The sequence below is a fragment of the Lissotriton helveticus genome, chromosome 2_1 (assembly GCF_964261635.1).
Source record: "Lissotriton helveticus chromosome 2_1, aLisHel1.1, whole genome shotgun sequence".
Taxonomy (NCBI): domain Eukaryota; kingdom Metazoa; phylum Chordata; class Amphibia; order Caudata; family Salamandridae; genus Lissotriton; species Lissotriton helveticus.
The window spans coordinates 1279841245-1279859080 of record NC_136059.1 but is presented as its reverse complement, the minus strand read 5'-3'; the positions used below and the strand labels follow the sequence as shown (position 1 = coordinate 1279859080).

The window sequence follows — 17836 nt, the reverse complement described above, 5'->3', positions numbered from 1 at the left end:
CTACACACACATTCACTCATTCACCCATACAATCACTCATACATACAGTCACTCATTATTACAACACTATCATATGCACTCATACATCTATGCAGACAGTCACACACTGCCACTCATCCATGGAGTTACTCACACACCAAGTCAGTCCTGTAAAGAATCAATCACACTTCCATTTCTTCATCTATACAGTTAAACACAGAACACCATACTTCAGTGACATCACTGATGACATCACTAATGACATCTGAAATGACATCACTGATGACATCTCAAATGACATCACTGATGACATCATGACACACCAATACCAGTTACTACATACGCACTCACTGATTCGTACGTCTACACACACATTCACTCATTCACCCATACAATTACTCATACATACAGTCAGTTATTATTAGAACACTATCATATGCACTCATACACCTAGTCAGTCCTGTGAAGAATCAATCACACTTCGATTTCCTCATCTATAGTTAAACACAGAACACCATACTTTTCACACATATACTAACACATACTTACTCTCTTATACAATCACTGATACAAGTACACATTGATATGCACAGCGTCACACACCTCCCAGCCAGCCACACACACACTCAGTCTTCCATCCATCCATTCATTCTTCAATATGTAAAACGTATTTAAACTTTACAAAAACACACAGACACTAGATGATGTCATCAGTGATGTCATCAGTGATGTCACTGACCATGTCATGAATGATGTAATATGTGACATCATCAGCAGTGGATTGCGGGTGCGCGATATATAGTTAGTGCAACTAACTATATATGGAATTTCAATGGTTTTGTGTGAGTAAAATAAGGTTTTCTAAATGCTAATTCCTAACTATATATGGTCTATAACCTATGGTTTTTTCAGTGAATTTTCAAGGTTTTGTAAATGCTAATTCCTAACTATATATGGTCTATAACCTATGGTTTTTTCAGTGAATATATATATATATATATATATATATATATATATATATATATATATATATATATATATATTATAGAAAGATAGATATATTTGTATGTCTGTGTGTATAAGGTTCCTTAAAATGTTTCAATCTGATTTTAAATGTATGTTTGTAGATATCTTAATAAATATATCCAGGCGAATATATAAAGTGAAATATAAACATCTTAAGCAAATAACACTGATTTGCAGTGGAAGACAGTTGCACAAATATGTGTGTGTGTTCAGGTGCAATCTTTCTTTTTTTTGTATGTTGCTTCCTGTAGACAAGCGAAAGGACAGAATCAGTAAGTGAGAGACCAGTGTAATGTAGGAGCACCGCGCAGAAGGCCCCCTTAACCCTATTGCTCAATTGCTCACTCTGCTATCGTGCCAAACTATCCCCACAACCCCTCACTCTCAGGACACCTTGATAGCTACTTGGAAGCTCAAGGAAGCATACTTTTAAAATCACCGCACCTATTTTAATTTGTTTTTAAAACCAACTCACCCCTTGCTCCTTCCTCATGGGCACCAGGCTGCGCTTCTCCGGTCTACCACGGAGTGATCGATTGAGTGGAGGGAAGGGTCCGCAGACCGGAAGTGCCTGTGTGCAGCAAAGTTAGCGCTCTAGTCTTCAGCGCTAGAGCTTAAAACCCTGTTGCCACCTCGTCGCGCAGTAGACAAGCGAAAGGACAGAATCAGTAAGTGAGAGACCAGTGTAAGGTAGGAGCACCGTGCAGAAGGCCCCCGCAACCCTATTGCTCACTCCGCTATCATGCCGAACTATCCCCACACACCCTCACTCTCAGGACACCTTGATCGCTACTTGGAAGCTCAAGGAAGCATACTTTTAAAATCATGCACCTATTTTAATTTGTTTTAAAAATTAACTCACCCCTTGCTCCTTCCTCACGGGCACCAGGCTGCGCTTCCCCGGTCCACCACGGAGTGTTCCTATTGATTGAAGGGAAGGCTACGCAGACCGGAAGTGTCCGTGTTCAGCAATGTTAGCGCTCTAGTCTTCAGCGCTAGAGCTTAAAACCCAGTTGCCACCTCGTTGCGCAGTAGACAAGCGAAAGGACAGAATCAGTAAGTGAGAGACCAGTGTAAGGTGGGAGCACCACGCAGAAGGCCCCCGCAAACCTATTGCTCACTCTGCTATCGTGCCAAACTATCCCCACACACCCTCACTCTCAGGACACCTTGATCGCTACTTGGAAGCTCAAGGAAGCATACTTTTAAAATCACCACACCTATTTTAATTTGTTTTAAAAACCAACTCACCCCTTGCTCCTTCCTCACGGGCACCAGGCTGCGCTTCCCCGGTCTACCACGGAGTGTTCCGATTGAGTGGACGGAAGGCTACGCAGACCGGAAGTGCCCTGTGCAGCAAGGTTAGCACTCTAGTCTTCAGCGCTAGAGCTTAAAACCCTGTTGCCACCTTGTCGCGCAGTAGACAAGCGAAAGGACAGAATCAGTAAGTGAGAGACCAGGGTAAGGTAGGAGCACCGTGCAGAAGGCCCCCTCAACCCTATTGCTCACTCCGCTATCATGCCGAACTATCCCCACACACCCTCACTCTCAGGACACCTTGATCACTATTTGGAAGCTCAAGGAAGTATACTTTTAAAATCATGCACCTATTTTAATTTGTTTTAAAAACTAACTCACCCCTTGCTCCTTCCTCACGGGCACCAGGCTGCGCTTCCCCGGTCCACCACGGAGAGTTCCTATTGATTGGAGGGAAGGCTACGCAGACCGGAAGTGTCCGTGTGCAGCAAAGTTAGCGCTCGAGTCTTCAGCGCTAGAGCTTAAAACCCAGTTGCCACCTCGTTGCGCAGTAGACAAGCGAAAGGACAGAATCAGTAAGTGAGAGACTAGTGTATGGTAGGAGCACCGCGCAGAAGGCCCCCGCAACCCTATTGCTCACTCTGCTATCGTGCCGAACTATCCCCACACACCCTCACTCTCAGGACACCTTGATCGCTACTTGGAAGCTCAAGGAAGCATACTTTTAAAATCATGCACCTATTTTAATTTGTTTTAAAAATTAACTCACCCCTTGCTCCTTCCTCACGGGCACCAGGCTGCGCTTCCCCGGTCCACCACGGAGTGTTCCTATTGATTGAAGGGAAGGCTACGCAGACCGGAAGTGTCCGTGTTCAGCAAGGTTAGCGCTCTAGTCTTCAGCGCTAGAGCTTAAAACCCAGTTGCCACCTTGTTGCGCAGTAGACAAGCGAAAGGACAGAATCAGTAAGTGAAAGACCAGTGTAAGGTGGGAGCACCGCGCAGAAGGCCCCCGCAAACCTATTGCTCACTCTGCTATCGTGCCAAACTATCCCCACACACCCTCACTCTCAGGACACCTTGATCGCTACTTGGAAGCTCAAGGAAGCATACTTTTAAAATCACCACACCTATTTTAATTTGTTTTAAAAACCAACTCACCCCTTGCTCCTTCCTCACGGGCACCAGGCTGCGCTTCCCTGGTCTACCACGGAGTGTTCCGATTGAGTGGACGGAAGGCTACGCAGACCGGAAGTGCCCTGTGCAGCAAGGTTAGCACTCTAGTCTTCAGCGCTAGAGCTTAAAACCCTGTTGCCACCTCGTCGCGCAGTAGACAAGCGAAAGGACAGAATCAGTAAGTGAGAGACCAGGGTAAGGTAGGAGCACCGTGCAGAAGGCCCCCTCAACCCTATTGCTCACTCCGCTATCATGCCGAACTATCCCCACACGCCCTCACTCTCAGGACACCTTGATCACTATTTGGAAGCTCAAGGAAGTATACTTTTAAAATCATGCACCTATTTTAATTTGTTTTAAAAACGAACTCACCCCTTGCTCCTTCCTCACGGGCACCAGGCTGCGCTTCCCCGGTCCACCACGGAGTGTTCCTATTGATTGGAGGGAAGGCTACGCAGACCGGAAGTGTCCGTGTGCAGCAAAGTTAGCGCTCTAGTCTTCAGCGCTAGAGCTTAAAACCCAGTTGCCACCTCGTTGCGCAGTAGACAAGCGAAAGGACAGAATCAGTAAGTGAGAGACTAGTGTATGGTAGGAGCACCGCGCAGAAGGCCCCCGCAACCCTATTGCTCACTCTGCTATCGTGCCGAACTATCCCCACACACCCACACTCTCAGGACACCTTGATCGCTACTTGGAAGCTCAAGGAAGCATACTTTTGAAATCACCGCACCTATTTTAATTTGTTTTAAAAACCAACTCACCCCTTGCTCCTTCCTCACGGGCACCAGGCTGCGCTTCCCCGGTCCACCACGGAGTGTTCCGATTGAGTGGAGGGAAGGCTACGCAGACCGGAAGTGCCCGTGTGCAGCAAGGTTAGCGCTCAAGTCTTCAGCGCTAGAGCTTAAAACCCCATGCCCACCACGACGCGCAACGGACGCGCCGATGGTGCGCCAAAGGCAAGCCCGTCTGCGCCCGTCCGCGCCACACCGGGCCCAGGGCCAGGAACATCTGCCCCCTTCCACCTGCCCCCATCACTTACACGCGGTACACACTTCTCCAATGGAGACCGTCCGCAAACTCCGCATGCCTCCATTCACTTACCCAAGAGGGACCACAAAGTGTCTGCGCCCACTGCCAATACTCTCTATCTACAAAGAAGACCCCACCCCACACGGAAACACTAGTTAGCATGGCCCTACTGAACTGCAGATCCCTGCCCAAACACTCATTGGAAATCTCCCTACTTCTCCATGACACAAAATTAGATATATTGTTTTTAACAGAAACCTTGTTATCCTCTAACTCCGACCCTGACATAGTTCAGGCCCTCCCCCCAGGATACCTCATTCAGCGCCTCGATAGATCAAGCGGCAAGGGCGTGGGGATTGGGATTATTTATAAAAACAATCTCTTCTGTCGTTTAGTAGATAGTCCTATCCTAGACTGCGAGTACGCCAAGCTTTACTATCCAGATCTCCCCCACAAAAACATTTTCAGGTCTCCTCCTATACCGTTCCCCGGGTGCACTAGGGCAATTCTGCAGCTCCCTATTAGAGACCATCATCTCCCGAGCCAGCACTTCTTCCAACTTCACACTGCTGGGCGATTTAAACCTACACTTCGACGGCCCCACAGATAAAGTTGGAAGCAAATTAACACTTGACCTAATGGCTTACGAGCTTCACCTTAAAAACCCTCACGCCACCCATGTAGAAGGGCATCTCTTAGACCCGATCTTCTCTAACATAACTGCATTAGAACCCAGGGAGCCACTAACCATCCCATTGTCTGATCATTTCTTAATTCCATTCACCTGGCAAATCATCACTGAGACCCCCCCAGCCACCACCTACAAGCAATCCAGAAAGACCCTGGTCCAAACTCCCCCTGGATGACTGGGGACGCCAACTAGAGCTTACGACCCCCACACATGACTCAGATCCCCTGGTAGCAGACAACAAATTCACATACTGGATAGTAAACTCACTCAACCAAGTTCTGCCCAGGAAAACAATACCTAAAAAAAGTAGACCCTTCAAATCCTCTTGGTTCACCCCTGAACTCCGGGACCAAAAAAAAACAATGCAAAAAGTTAGAGCGCTCCTGGAGGAAAAATTGGGCCATCAGTAAGAAAACAGAATACAGAGAAGCCACCAGGTCCTACAAAGCTTCCCTTAAAATCACCCAGGCAGCCTTCTTCGATGAGAAAATTCGAACCTCCACAAACTCATCTAGAGAGTAGAGAGACCTTCCACATTGTTAAAGAACTTCTTAAAATCCCAGATCCGCCCCCGCCCCGACACCTCAGGCCTTAGATGCAATGAACTTGCAGAATTCTTCTCAACGAAAATTCTAAAAATTCTAAAAAGCCTCCCAACCTTAGATAAACCAACAGAACCTAGTTCCCCTATCCCCCCAAACCCCACGCCTCACCTAGACTCATTTTCTCCTATCACCATGGAGGGATTCCCCCAGAATTCTTGAGTCAATAAAAAGCGGCTCCCCTCTAGACCCTGCATCCCTCAATATCCTAAAACTAGTTACACCAACTATTACCCCATCGGCCACTAACTTAATCAACGCCTCACTGTCTCAAGGCACTGTCTCACCAAACTGGAAAAGAGCCATAGTAAGAGCTCTATTAACAAAAACCATCCGGACCCCCTAGAGATGACCAACTACCGGCCTATCTCTCTACTACCAGAAATTAGCAAGGTCGCGGAAACATTTGTTAATCAACAACTTTCCGCTTTCCTCGAAGCCGGTGAACTTCTACGCTGGTCTCAGACAGGCTTCCGCCCCGGCCAAGGCACAGACACCGCCCTGATAGCAGTGATAGAAGATGCAAGGCAGATCTTGGACGCAGGGGGCTCAGCAGCTGTGATCCTCCTGGACCTAAGTGCAGCCTTTGATACGGTTGATCACCGCATCCTCATTCAGCGCCTCAGTAGCATGGGAGTCACGGGGTTAATCCTCGCAAGACTAAAATCATTCATAGAAAATAGAACCTTTCAGGTCTCTAAAGGCAGTGTGCGCTCCAGGGCAATCCCGCTCCAATGTGGGGTGCCGCAGGGCTCGTCTTTGAGCCCTACACTTTTCAATGCATACATGTCCCCACTGGAGAATATCATCGCCCCTTTCGGGATCAAACTGATCACATACGCAGACGACACACAGTTGGTCGTCTCACTAAACCAGTCAGGCCACCCTCCTGAAAACTTACGGTCCTGCCTCTCAGAAATCTTCAGCTGGATGAACAAGTCCTTGCTCAAACTCAACATAGATAAAACTGAGCTAATGCTGTTGGGCTACAAAGCAACATCCATCCCCAAATCCATGTAGCCGACATGCATGGGACCAGCCCACCTTCCAAAAAAAGAAATAAAAAGTCTTGGCGTCTGGGTCGACCAGGACCTCACCTTTCAAACCCAAGCCAAGAAAACCGCTGGTGTGTGTTTTGGCCTACTTCGCACCGCACGGAAAATCCTCCCTCTTCTACCACCCCACTCCAGAAAGCTTCTAATTCAGGGTCTCATCCTCTCCAGGCTGGATTACGGTAATGCCCTATATTTAATCATAAACAAACTCCAACTCATCCAGAACTCGGCAGCCAGACTGCTCACAGGAACAAAAAAAAGTCTTTCAGCTAAACCCGCCCTGAGATCCCTCCATTGGCTCCCAATCCGGGGAAGAATCAAATTCAAGTCCCTATGTATATCGCACAAAATTCTCCAGGGCAAAGGCCCACCATTTTGAGAGACTTGATCACTCCCTATAAGGCCAATAGAGTGTTAAGATCCGATCATCTCTTCCTTGCAAACACTCCCAGAATAAAGAAGGCACGAACAGGTGGACGTCTCTTCTCCCAGGCAAAGCTCTGGAATTCCCTTCCCCTCAACATACGTAAAGGAGCCAACCTCATTAAATTCTGTAAACTCCTAAAAACCTTCCTTTTTTCCCTAGCTTACTCTTTCTCTTTAGTCACGTCCATACACTCAGCGCTGGGACGCCCACGGGTAGCCATGCGCTTTAAAAATCCAATTCCATTCCATTCCATCCATTCCATTCCTGTGGTGGTGGGGCCCAAATGGGTGCCAGGACAAATACAGCTTAGACACAGAACGCATTTGGCTCTCCTCTAGAGACGCCAGTGTCTCTGTGTTGTAGTATCCTTCCATTGGCGACTGGCATGGTTTGTGGGAGGCAGGGTGGGTGTGGGCATGTGTGGTGGTGCAAGGGAGGGTGGAGGGGGAAACAGTGCGCAATTGAAAAATATATATATATTATTATTTTTTTACTTACCTTGCAGAGCCTGATCCAGCGTCTCTGCTCTCCTCCTCAGTCAGGCATAGGAAGTAAAGCCAGCCTCCACTTACTAATCACAATGCTGCAATGCAGCGTTGTGATTGGTGAGCACCTAGCCTGTCCTGACCAATCACAATGCTGCATGCAGCATTGTGATTATTTCTGAGCGTCCTGGTTCGATGCTCAACCATGGAATGGGGGTCTGGAGTTGTTCTCCAAGCAGACTGTAATGCAGCCTGCATGGAGAATGGGAAAAGTGCGCATGACTAGTTTGAACGGCCCGAGAGTGCCGACCAAACAGTCATTGCGCACGCCTTGCTCCGAGAGCAGAGCAACCTCAGCAAATAGGCATGAAACATAAAATGATAACTTTAAGTTATTATTATTTTATATTTCTTCTTCCTCGCACGGTTTAAAAGCAGTGGTGCGACGCTTCTCCGCCATAGCAGAAAAGCCACCCCTGTATTCTACCCTCATCAACACAAAACTGCATACATCCCGCACTGCTCTAAGGGTCTCACTCAGTGTGCTAAAAACATTTTATTCCTTAAACTAGTTATTCAGGCATTAGTTCTCAACAAAAATGATTAAAAACTGTCCTTATAAGTCTTCCCAAATCAAGAAAGGTGCCACTTTAAATGGTTTTTCATGGCACAGCACCTTTGTCAGTTGGAAGAGAAAAGAGAGATAATATCACCCATATTCTGTTAAAGAACCTACAGTAGACCCTACTTGAAGTAATTTCCCAATTTAAACTTTAGAACATTACAGGTAACGCAGTACAATTAGAGACACCAATTTACCTAGCACAGAAGATGGAGGTCCCTGGAAGCTCCCATAGTCCTCAAATCAAGAGAGGACAGTGCTGGTAAAATATTGATGCTCTGAAACAAATAACCCTTAAGACTTTTCCAGAGTCACACTGAAATGATGATACATATTACCACTCTATTTGGAAAGCTCCTACCAGAAAAATATTAAATAGTAAAGTTAAACCTTTCCTAAGTAGTAAAGTTCTACATTCCCAAGATACTTGTTCGACCATGCCTGATACAGCAACTCCCTGTATTATATCCACTGATTCATACATTACATCAAGGACATGCAATCCGATCCTGATTGTTGCTCTCAACCCTCGCCCTCCTACCTGCAAAAGGTTTTGTTGTTTCAATTTCATATTCAATACATCCTGTGAAATGGGATCAAGTAACATGTTCTCATGTTCGTATGCTGTGGTCACTGTGATTCTATTTCCACTGTGCTTTCACATTTTCCAAATCAATGTTTTATCCTAAATTGCAAAGCCATATCCAGTTTGTGTACTTTGACACCCAGGAGGTCTGTTTCAATCTAAATTAAAACTACTTAAATAAATGAATGAAACAAGTAAATAAATCCTGCTTGTGAGGGGATTGGTGATTATGTGGAGTGGTGATTGACTTGAATGTCACAAAGACAGACTATATTTTTCTTTCCAACACCATATTCTCTGTCATAAATTTTTCTACCCTGCACCTTTAAGTCAATGTATAAAACTTCAATCAAAGTATAAAATGGAAAGGATTCCACTTAAACTTGTAATGTATCTTTTTTGACCATTACCAAGAGGTATGGGCCATCATGAACATTTAACCTCTGTCAAGGCAGGAGACTTCTAAGCCCTGTAAAAAGTCTTTTAGAAGTAGCACAAAGCTAAAAAGCCTTTTAAATTGGTTTCTAAAATGACTGTTGGATGTGAATAGAAAGTGTCAAAATAAGTCAACCTTATAATATGCAAGGGCATTTTCATAATTTGAGATAAATGTGTTACAGAGTACAGCATGTGCATATTTTAGAATCAACTTTTACTCGGGTAAATTGAGATAATGCTATTTTTAAACATTTTTGTGTGTAGTATAGGGAAAGGAGCAATCCGATTTTGCTCCAGGTTATATTACATAAATCTTCAGCACTAGGGTAACCCATAGACATTTTTTTTTTTAATATATACATTTCATGTATGTTGCTTACATTAAAGGCTGAATTTGAACTTGCTTTATAAACTCACGGAACTCAGACCTTTGCCATGATCAGGTCAGTACTGGTTTGCATAAGGAGGGCTTCTGTCTTGACAAATCCTTTTACATTTTGACAAGAGACTATCTTATTCCTTACAACAAATAGTAGCACCATCACTTTAATACATGCCTTCTTTATAGATCCTTGTTCTCTTGTTTTTTTCGTATGAAGTATAGATTAAATATAACATTTGCAGTGAAAAAATTAAGCATGCCAACATTCAGTGTGGATTTGTTCAATACGCATATTTTAAATAATTGAATGTAAGTCAACTTTAATGAGTGGTAAGTTTAAAACCATTTCTATCGTTCTGTAACAAACCTCAGGGCCATATTATAATCCTGTTACTCCCTTTCATACATATACAGCCAGTCACCTGTTGTTGAAGTTGTGCTGTGCATAACTTTCTTGTGTGGCCTTTCCATGAGAGCGGTGTATTTGAGATGATTTGTAAAGAAATTCTACAAAAAGTGGGGAAGTAGGTGTCTTGACCGATTTAAATAAAGGGGGCTTCAGCTGTGTGTGGTTACCTGGCTTAAAGAAGAGGCAGTACAGTTTTTCAGGTAGCAAAGGGCCGTATTTAGTATTCTAGCAGTTAGGCTACTAAGGTTGGGTTGAACTCGTGGAATTTAACTCCTCAGAGATTCCACAGAGTTCCACCAATAGGTGAAAATGCATGTTGCTCTGCAATTCAGCGTCAGTAGCGCATTCCATGCCGAAAAAAACAATACCATATGGTGTGTGAGAGCGCACAGACATTTGAGTTGATTTTGCTGCTGCTCGAGTAGAAAATTTACTCATGAAGCAGCCCTCTGACCGCAACCACTCCCTTGAGAGCCCACATTAGAAAATCTTGCTGAATGTCCACTATCGTCTCGAAATATTTCTAGGGGACTCCAAATCTCGCTCTTGTTCACCAGCTCGCATTCTGGGGCCTCACGTTGATCCATTTGTCATCGCCTTGCTCAAACAGGGGAAAAACATTACGCCACACGACAATTAGCAGAATTTGACCATTCATGTAGTTGAACAGTTTACCACTCTTGTAGTTGTTCTCTGATCTCCTTTGGGACCGTGAGGTTGGAAAACATCTACGCACAACACTGGAAAAGTCTGAAGTCTACAGCAAAAAACCTAAACATTAGAAGGCTGACAATAAAATGTTTATATTTTACATCCCCAGCCTATAAAATATTTCTACATGTAAATTTTACATTTTGGGCCACATCATTGTTGTTGAGCTACTGTGTATATTTATTGAAAAGGTGTGCCGGTAGGCTTGAGGGGACTGAGGAAAGGCATGTAAAACAAAGCATATTGGCAGTAATGTTATGTCTGTTTTATTTCATGGAGAAAGGGTTATCATTGTCATAACCACATTGGAATTGATGATAGCAGACTGTGCACAGCTCTGTGCATGTTGGACATGCACTGTGACATTTATGTACATTGCTTGTAACTCTCCATTTTTTCCTTCAAACCAGTACATTCCATCCTCTTGGGTAATGATGAGATTTGTAATTTCAAAACTCCTTGTGTCATCTTCTGAACACACTAAGCATTTATAAATATTGTGCTTATTGTTTTCTCCTTTGTTATCAATTAGGAATGTTCAGAAGATGGGAGGATATGGACGCAAATCCTTCATCAGCTCAACTATAAAGAGCGAGTGGAAATTGGCCAAAATCGCCTTTGTGGTCATCATTGTGTATGTGCTGTCATGGTCCCCTTATGCATGTGTCACTCTGATTGCATGGGCCGGGTAAGTGCAAATTAGATAGCCTAGTCTTTCGCCATCCATAATTGGTCAGCACCAGGTTTTGGTGTCTACTCTAAATATTTAGTTTATATAGTAAATTGCTTAGTCTTTGTTGCCAAAAGGAATGTGCAATGAAAAGATTGATTGATGTTGTGAGAACAATGAGGTCCAATCCCCCATAAGAGTAGGAGATAGGGGACATGAGCAATGACCCTCATTTTTTACACCTTCATGAAACACTGTTTAGTCATGAAGAAATGGCACATTTTGGAGAGTGCTTTGGAGAAGAGAACATGTCTCGCTAGGGACCAGGGAAGGCTTTTTTTTTTTTTTATAAATAGATTTTCATATTGTTCATTTTCTATTGCTTGTTTTTAAGTATTATGCCATTGTTCCATTTAGCTTCAAGTTTAAGTGTAGCATTCCGATCCCGCTAGTTATCCATCAATTCCTTAGACAACTGATCTTCTTACCCCATGGAATATCAATGTGTTCTGCATAGTGATTCAGTATTTGACTCCTCAACCAACTAATAGGCCAATCAGGCATGTAAGTACATCTAAACTTGAGTCTAAACAGCAAGCTCTATGGACAATAGCAATACATCTATACACTGCACATCGCGCAGTGCGATTGACGCTGGTGCCATCCTGTGTTGAAGGCACATTTCACTCCTCTGACACACAGCATGGGTCAGATTATGTATACTAATCAGATGTTACTAACTTGCACTGAGATGTCATCCACAACTATAAGAAAAAACATTTGAGCAGGTGTGACATACTCCAGACTTACTGCTGACTTACTCCTGAATTTAACAGAGCGAGTCAAACCCACTCATGGCCGAAAGATTTAAGATTTGGCCTTTGATTGAATTTGTATGTTACTGTAAGCACACACATTGATTATTGATGAAGAGAAACATTACCCCCTGCCTCAAAAGAAAAATGCAAGAAAATAGTAACTATTGTCTTATAAAGGGGCAGGTGATGATTTTGAAATTAAAACATTCATTACTAGCAAATGTGAATGCAGGTTTGAAGGTTGACTGTCCCTCAGAGGTTCCCATCCCTGAATTCCCAGCCATTTGTGAAAGATGTAAAATGCATAGTTGAGATTTGACTTATATCATGTGTAACAACTTCACACACCAAAAAAAGTGATGGGAGTAATGCTTGCAAATAGGCGTAACTATTGACAATCACTATGGTTAGCATTCCAATTAATTCTTTTTCACCCAGTGTACCACTATAGACATAGGCCTGTCTTATGCAAATTTATACTCACCCTGCTTCTCATGGTAGCAGTCCATCTTAAACCTTCAGGTACGGCCCCCTCCATAAGAGAACAGAAGCAACCTTAGACCGATTTCAGCCTTATTGGGTTTCATCAGTGAGGTATAGCTTGGGCCCTATGGTACAGCAAGTAATGGACTCACGTCTGGGCACACCCTTGACCACTTAGCACATTTTATCAAGCACATAAATATATGATGTGAGAAATGCTTGCACATAGTCTTAACCACTAGCAAATCATGTGTGTACCTTTCCTACTCATTGTTCTTTTGCTCAAAGTGACTCTTTAAACAGAAGTTAATCTTAAGAAAATTAATTCTGATCCGGATTCTCAAGGGAATAGTTCATTCCGAACTGCCAAGGCACCTTCCTTAAGGGAGCATAAGTAACCCTAGACCTTTTTCGACCCTGTGAGACATACTCAATGAGGTATCATTTGAATTCTGTGGCACATCACACAATGGATGCTATCTTAGAGATGTTCTCCATTTCAGACTATGAGGGGGAAATGTAAATATCACAAGAATACCATTCTTTTAGGTCTACACACAACTAGAAAAATATAAAGATACATTTATTTCGAAAAAAATATGTTTTTCTTTGGGCAATTTGTAAGCCTAGGGTGATATTACTCGCACACTTGTTTCCTGCATAATATATTATAGAGAAAATATAGATCTTTCACATAGTATTTCTCACCCATAACAGACAGAATCAACCATTTTTGGGTATGAACAGTCACCTTCATCAAGACTATTATCATTCAGCAATATAGGAGAAATAAATTCAGAATGATACACCATATTCTCTATAAACCGCAATAGCTGAAACGTTTCCCTCGAATTCCCTGTCATAGGACGCTGTTTAGCTGTTGATAATAATACTGATCCTATGCTAGGAGGAACTTACTCTTTGGAATGAGTAGCTGTATGACTACAGAATTCTTAACCTCCACTACGTGTGAACAGCCAGCTTAAAATGTACTGGGGTGAATTTATTACCATTCTGAAGCTGCAACTCCATTTAGCATGGCGCAAATGACGTGCCATGCAACATTATTTCCATCAACGTGGCAAGTGTCATAATTGACACACAAAGCACTGCAAATCTGATGCCAGAATATTCTGAATTTGTTCCTGCAATCTACCGAAATCAAATATTAGCAAGATCGCCTGTACATAAAGGCAAGCACATTCTGGGTGTATGATTTTGCACACTTTGCTTCCTGAAAATGAGTACAACTTTGTAGTAAACCACATATGTCATTCACAGAGTACGTATTATGTCTGTTTATAGTTGGTTTGAAGGAGTGGGAGAACTATCTAGAGGGGTAAAATGTTAATTAGTTCCTTTGATGACTGATTTCATTTCAGGGATTAAATAGAGGTCCAAATCAGAAATGATCAAGCACGTTTAAATAGCTCCTCGGACGACTGATTTTATTTGCAGAATGAAATAGAGGTCGTAATTAAAAATGATCCACAGGATAGTATCTACTGTCAGCAGATGGGGGAGTCAAAATTCAGTGACTCTAGACCAATCCCCCCCATAGCTGTACTTCTGTATTTGTCCTGCACCATTATTACCAGGTCCTTGAAAAACTCATAACTCATGCAGGCTTGGTGTAAAGTGTCAGTCAAAAGAAGAAAACAAATGACCAGGAGATGTGGTATAATTATGGTAATATGGCAGGGGACCTTACACTGCTTCGGTATCTATACATTGTTTGCTCTCTACAGTGTGGAATAAGCATTCGCTCTCTTGCACACAACTGCAAGCAAAAGAGACTTTGGGCTTTCTTTACACTTGGGTGGTGGTGGATAATTTTTTGATAATCTGATTTCCGGAAGAAGTGCTAATTCTGGAGGCAAATGCCATGGTCAAATTTCCATCATCACATTATCTCTAAAGTGGAGGAAATTTCATAGGTGGGTTCCCTTTAGGAATCAGCATTTCCTCTAGAAGTTGGATGTTTTTAGATTGTAGAAAATCTGCCTTCTCTGCCTGGTCATTCCAGATTTTTTGGCTTTTTTTGGACCTTATTTGTGCTGGATGAAAATGCATGTGCATTTTACCGCTAGTGTGCAGGAAAAGGTCCCTCTGCTCCTTCTTTAAAAAAGGTTAAATTGGAATCCTCCATATTGACATATTTAACTTGCATGTGAATCCCCTAGTATAGGGTGTAGAACATGCTCCCAGGGCCTGGAAGTTAGTGTCACATGTGGACGGCAACACCTACTGTGCCACCTACAGGATTAATCTGTAAAACATGGTTCTCAGAACTTCCAGGTGTAACGTGATTGCAATTTATTTTTTATAAAAAAGCATGCTGTCAAAAAACAAGCCTTTTGACAGGTGGGAAACCCTGTTTTTAACTATCAATAAGTTATCCCAAAGTTTACATTATTGCACATAAGTTAGAGTGCCTGGTATTTAAAAGTGGAACATGTGCACAGTTAAAGTTGCCATGTGTCTCAAGTGAGTAGCCCACAAAAGTCATTTTTACTGGCAGGGTTGTAGCTGGATCCTAGAAAATGTAAAAGTACAGATTATACCTTTTAATCTGTAACTGTTTACAGGAAACTACTAGAACAGTTATTCAAAGACTGTTTTACATATTTATTAAACATTCACTTCATTTGTGAAGTTAGAGTTTTCATAAATATTTAGGAAGAGTAACTTTTTGAATGTTACCTTTTCCCTCCCTGTTACCCTTGGGAGCTAATTTGTATTAGCCTTGCAGCACATGCACAGCCAATGCTTGACAAAAATGAGGTGGGAGAACTGCTCCCAGAGCAGAACAAAGGCTTAGACCTGCTGACAGGATAGTTTGTTTCGGGGCATGTAATCCATATAAGCTCAGGAAGCACAGTTGTATTGGGAGTACTTCTTTACCTTGAAAGAGACAGAGGTGAAGCCTGCCCATTCATAGTTTAGTTTCAGGGATACCTGAGGAAAGAAAATCTTTTTTCTCCCAGGCCCAATCTAGCTAGGCTAGCTCCAAACCCAGTGGAGTGGTAGCTACCCACAGAACCAGTATGGCATTGACACAGAGGAGAGGACTGCTCATTTCAGTGAACATATATCTGGGTGAAAAAAGGTTGTCAGGGCAAGATACATTTGTCTTCTTTCTTAGTAAAAATTCCAAAGGCAATTGTTCGTTTTTTAGGGTATTTATAATGAATTTGTCACTCCGTGAGAGTAAGTGAAAGAGGGAACTGGCTAGACCACGGACTGAGGAACCTTTGCTGCGGCATTACGCCCAATACTTTAAGTTACACTATTGAACTTACAAGACAGAGAGTATAACATTTTCCTGACCCCTGATTATTACACTATGCCCTGAAGAAGCCCCAGGCCAATTTGCCATGTAAGGGGTGAAACACGTGTTGTCTGTCAGTCCACTCTTTCACTCACTCTCACGAATAGAGTGACAAAATCATTAAAAAATAGCGAACTATTGCCTTTGGAATTTTTCCTACGAAAGAAGACAATTTAGTTTGCCCTGACAACCTTTTTGAACATTGCTTATATTAGGGGGTTAGGGGTTTTTCCCCCTGTCAAGGGCAAATATCAGAATAAGAACCCCCACTCAATATACGGCCAGTAAGGGATCGGGACCTTTTTACCCCTCAAACGCATTAAAATATATCTGGGTGAATACAAGGGCTCTGGACAAGGAAGTGTTTCTCCATTTCAGATTTTAGGAGTAACGAACACTATGGAATTATTTGCAATAGGGCACACAGGAACTGTCGGAAAAGCGGGTCATATTGCCTCTGTGAACCTATACCCCCTTGGTTAGGAAAGGGCCCGGAGTCACCCCCACTCGCAGGCTTGCGCAAACAATACTTGTGGAACCCCAAGGAGCCCTTCTCAAAAAACTGGAGATGCAGCAGATCAGAAGTTGACTGGACCCTGATTGCTGCAACCTGAGAGCAGCCCTAAAGGACTGGACCAGTTCCCTCTTGAGTCAAGGACAACAACGTTAAAATATATTTTTACTGGCAAATGAAACAAACGTGACAAAAATGGCATGGACAGTCTCAGAATTATACAGTAAGTGTCATCAGATATTTGTGAACTCAAGGTTGATTGGGCCAGATACATTCCATGCGTGTGCATTAAAGCAATCATTAAGAGCTTACCCCCAGATTCATCATGGTCCCGATTTGCGAGTCCTTAATAGCGATTATTAAGGAATCGCTATTAAGGACTCTCAAATCGGGATTCATGTAGAAATTGCAAAATAAAATGCGATTCCTACAGCCTCCTTATTTGCTATTAGCAAATTGCTAATCGCAAATAAGCAATAACTCCCCATTCATTCCTATGGGCCTAAAGGCCCATAGGAATGAATGGGGAGTCAATCTTTATTTGCGATTAGCAATTTGCTAATCGCAAATAAGAATGCGATTTCAAGGATGCCAGGGGTGTCCAAAGGACATCCTGTAGCACCCCTGAAATGGAAATGTAGCCTGATGTTGCGCACACACATGTCCAAAGGACATGTGTGTGTGTAACATACCACTTAGAAAAATGCACTAAAGTGCATTTGTCTATGTTTTTGCTATTTACCACAAAATCAGACTTCGCGGTAAATAGCGGCCGGAAATTGCGAATTTGCAAATTTTAAAAGTTTCATGAATTACATTTAAGGAATCTCAAATAGAGATTCCTTAAATGCTATTCCTCGCTAAAATGCTAATTTTGTAATAGCGAATTTTGCATTTGGGATGATGAATCCCAAATGCAAAATTTGCGCTCGCAAAGGGCCAGATTCTCAGAATCTGGCCCTTTGCGAGCGCAATTCCCCTTGATGAATCTGGCTGTTAGTCCCATCATCAGGAATTCTTCCTTACCGATTCCCGTCCCCATGAGGCCTTATGCCTTGGTCCATGTCTCCACAATGTTCGAAAGCAATCCGGTGTTAAATAAACCCACTGTCCACCCCACCCTCCCCCCGCACCCGCAACTAAAACAT

At 43.0% G+C, this 17836-nt stretch overlaps 1 protein-coding gene across 1 annotated transcript in view; it reads left to right on the top strand.

Annotated features, from left to right (window-relative positions):
• Positions 1–17836, top strand: part of LOC144820239 (melanopsin-like) — a 992733-nt gene that overhangs the window by 634248 nt on the left and 340649 nt on the right. Inside the window, exon 5 of the mRNA XM_078677835.1 lies at positions 11405–11560. Coding sequence (XP_078533961.1) covers positions 11405–11560 — 156 coding nt within the window. The remainder of the gene's footprint in view (positions 1–11404; positions 11561–17836) is intronic.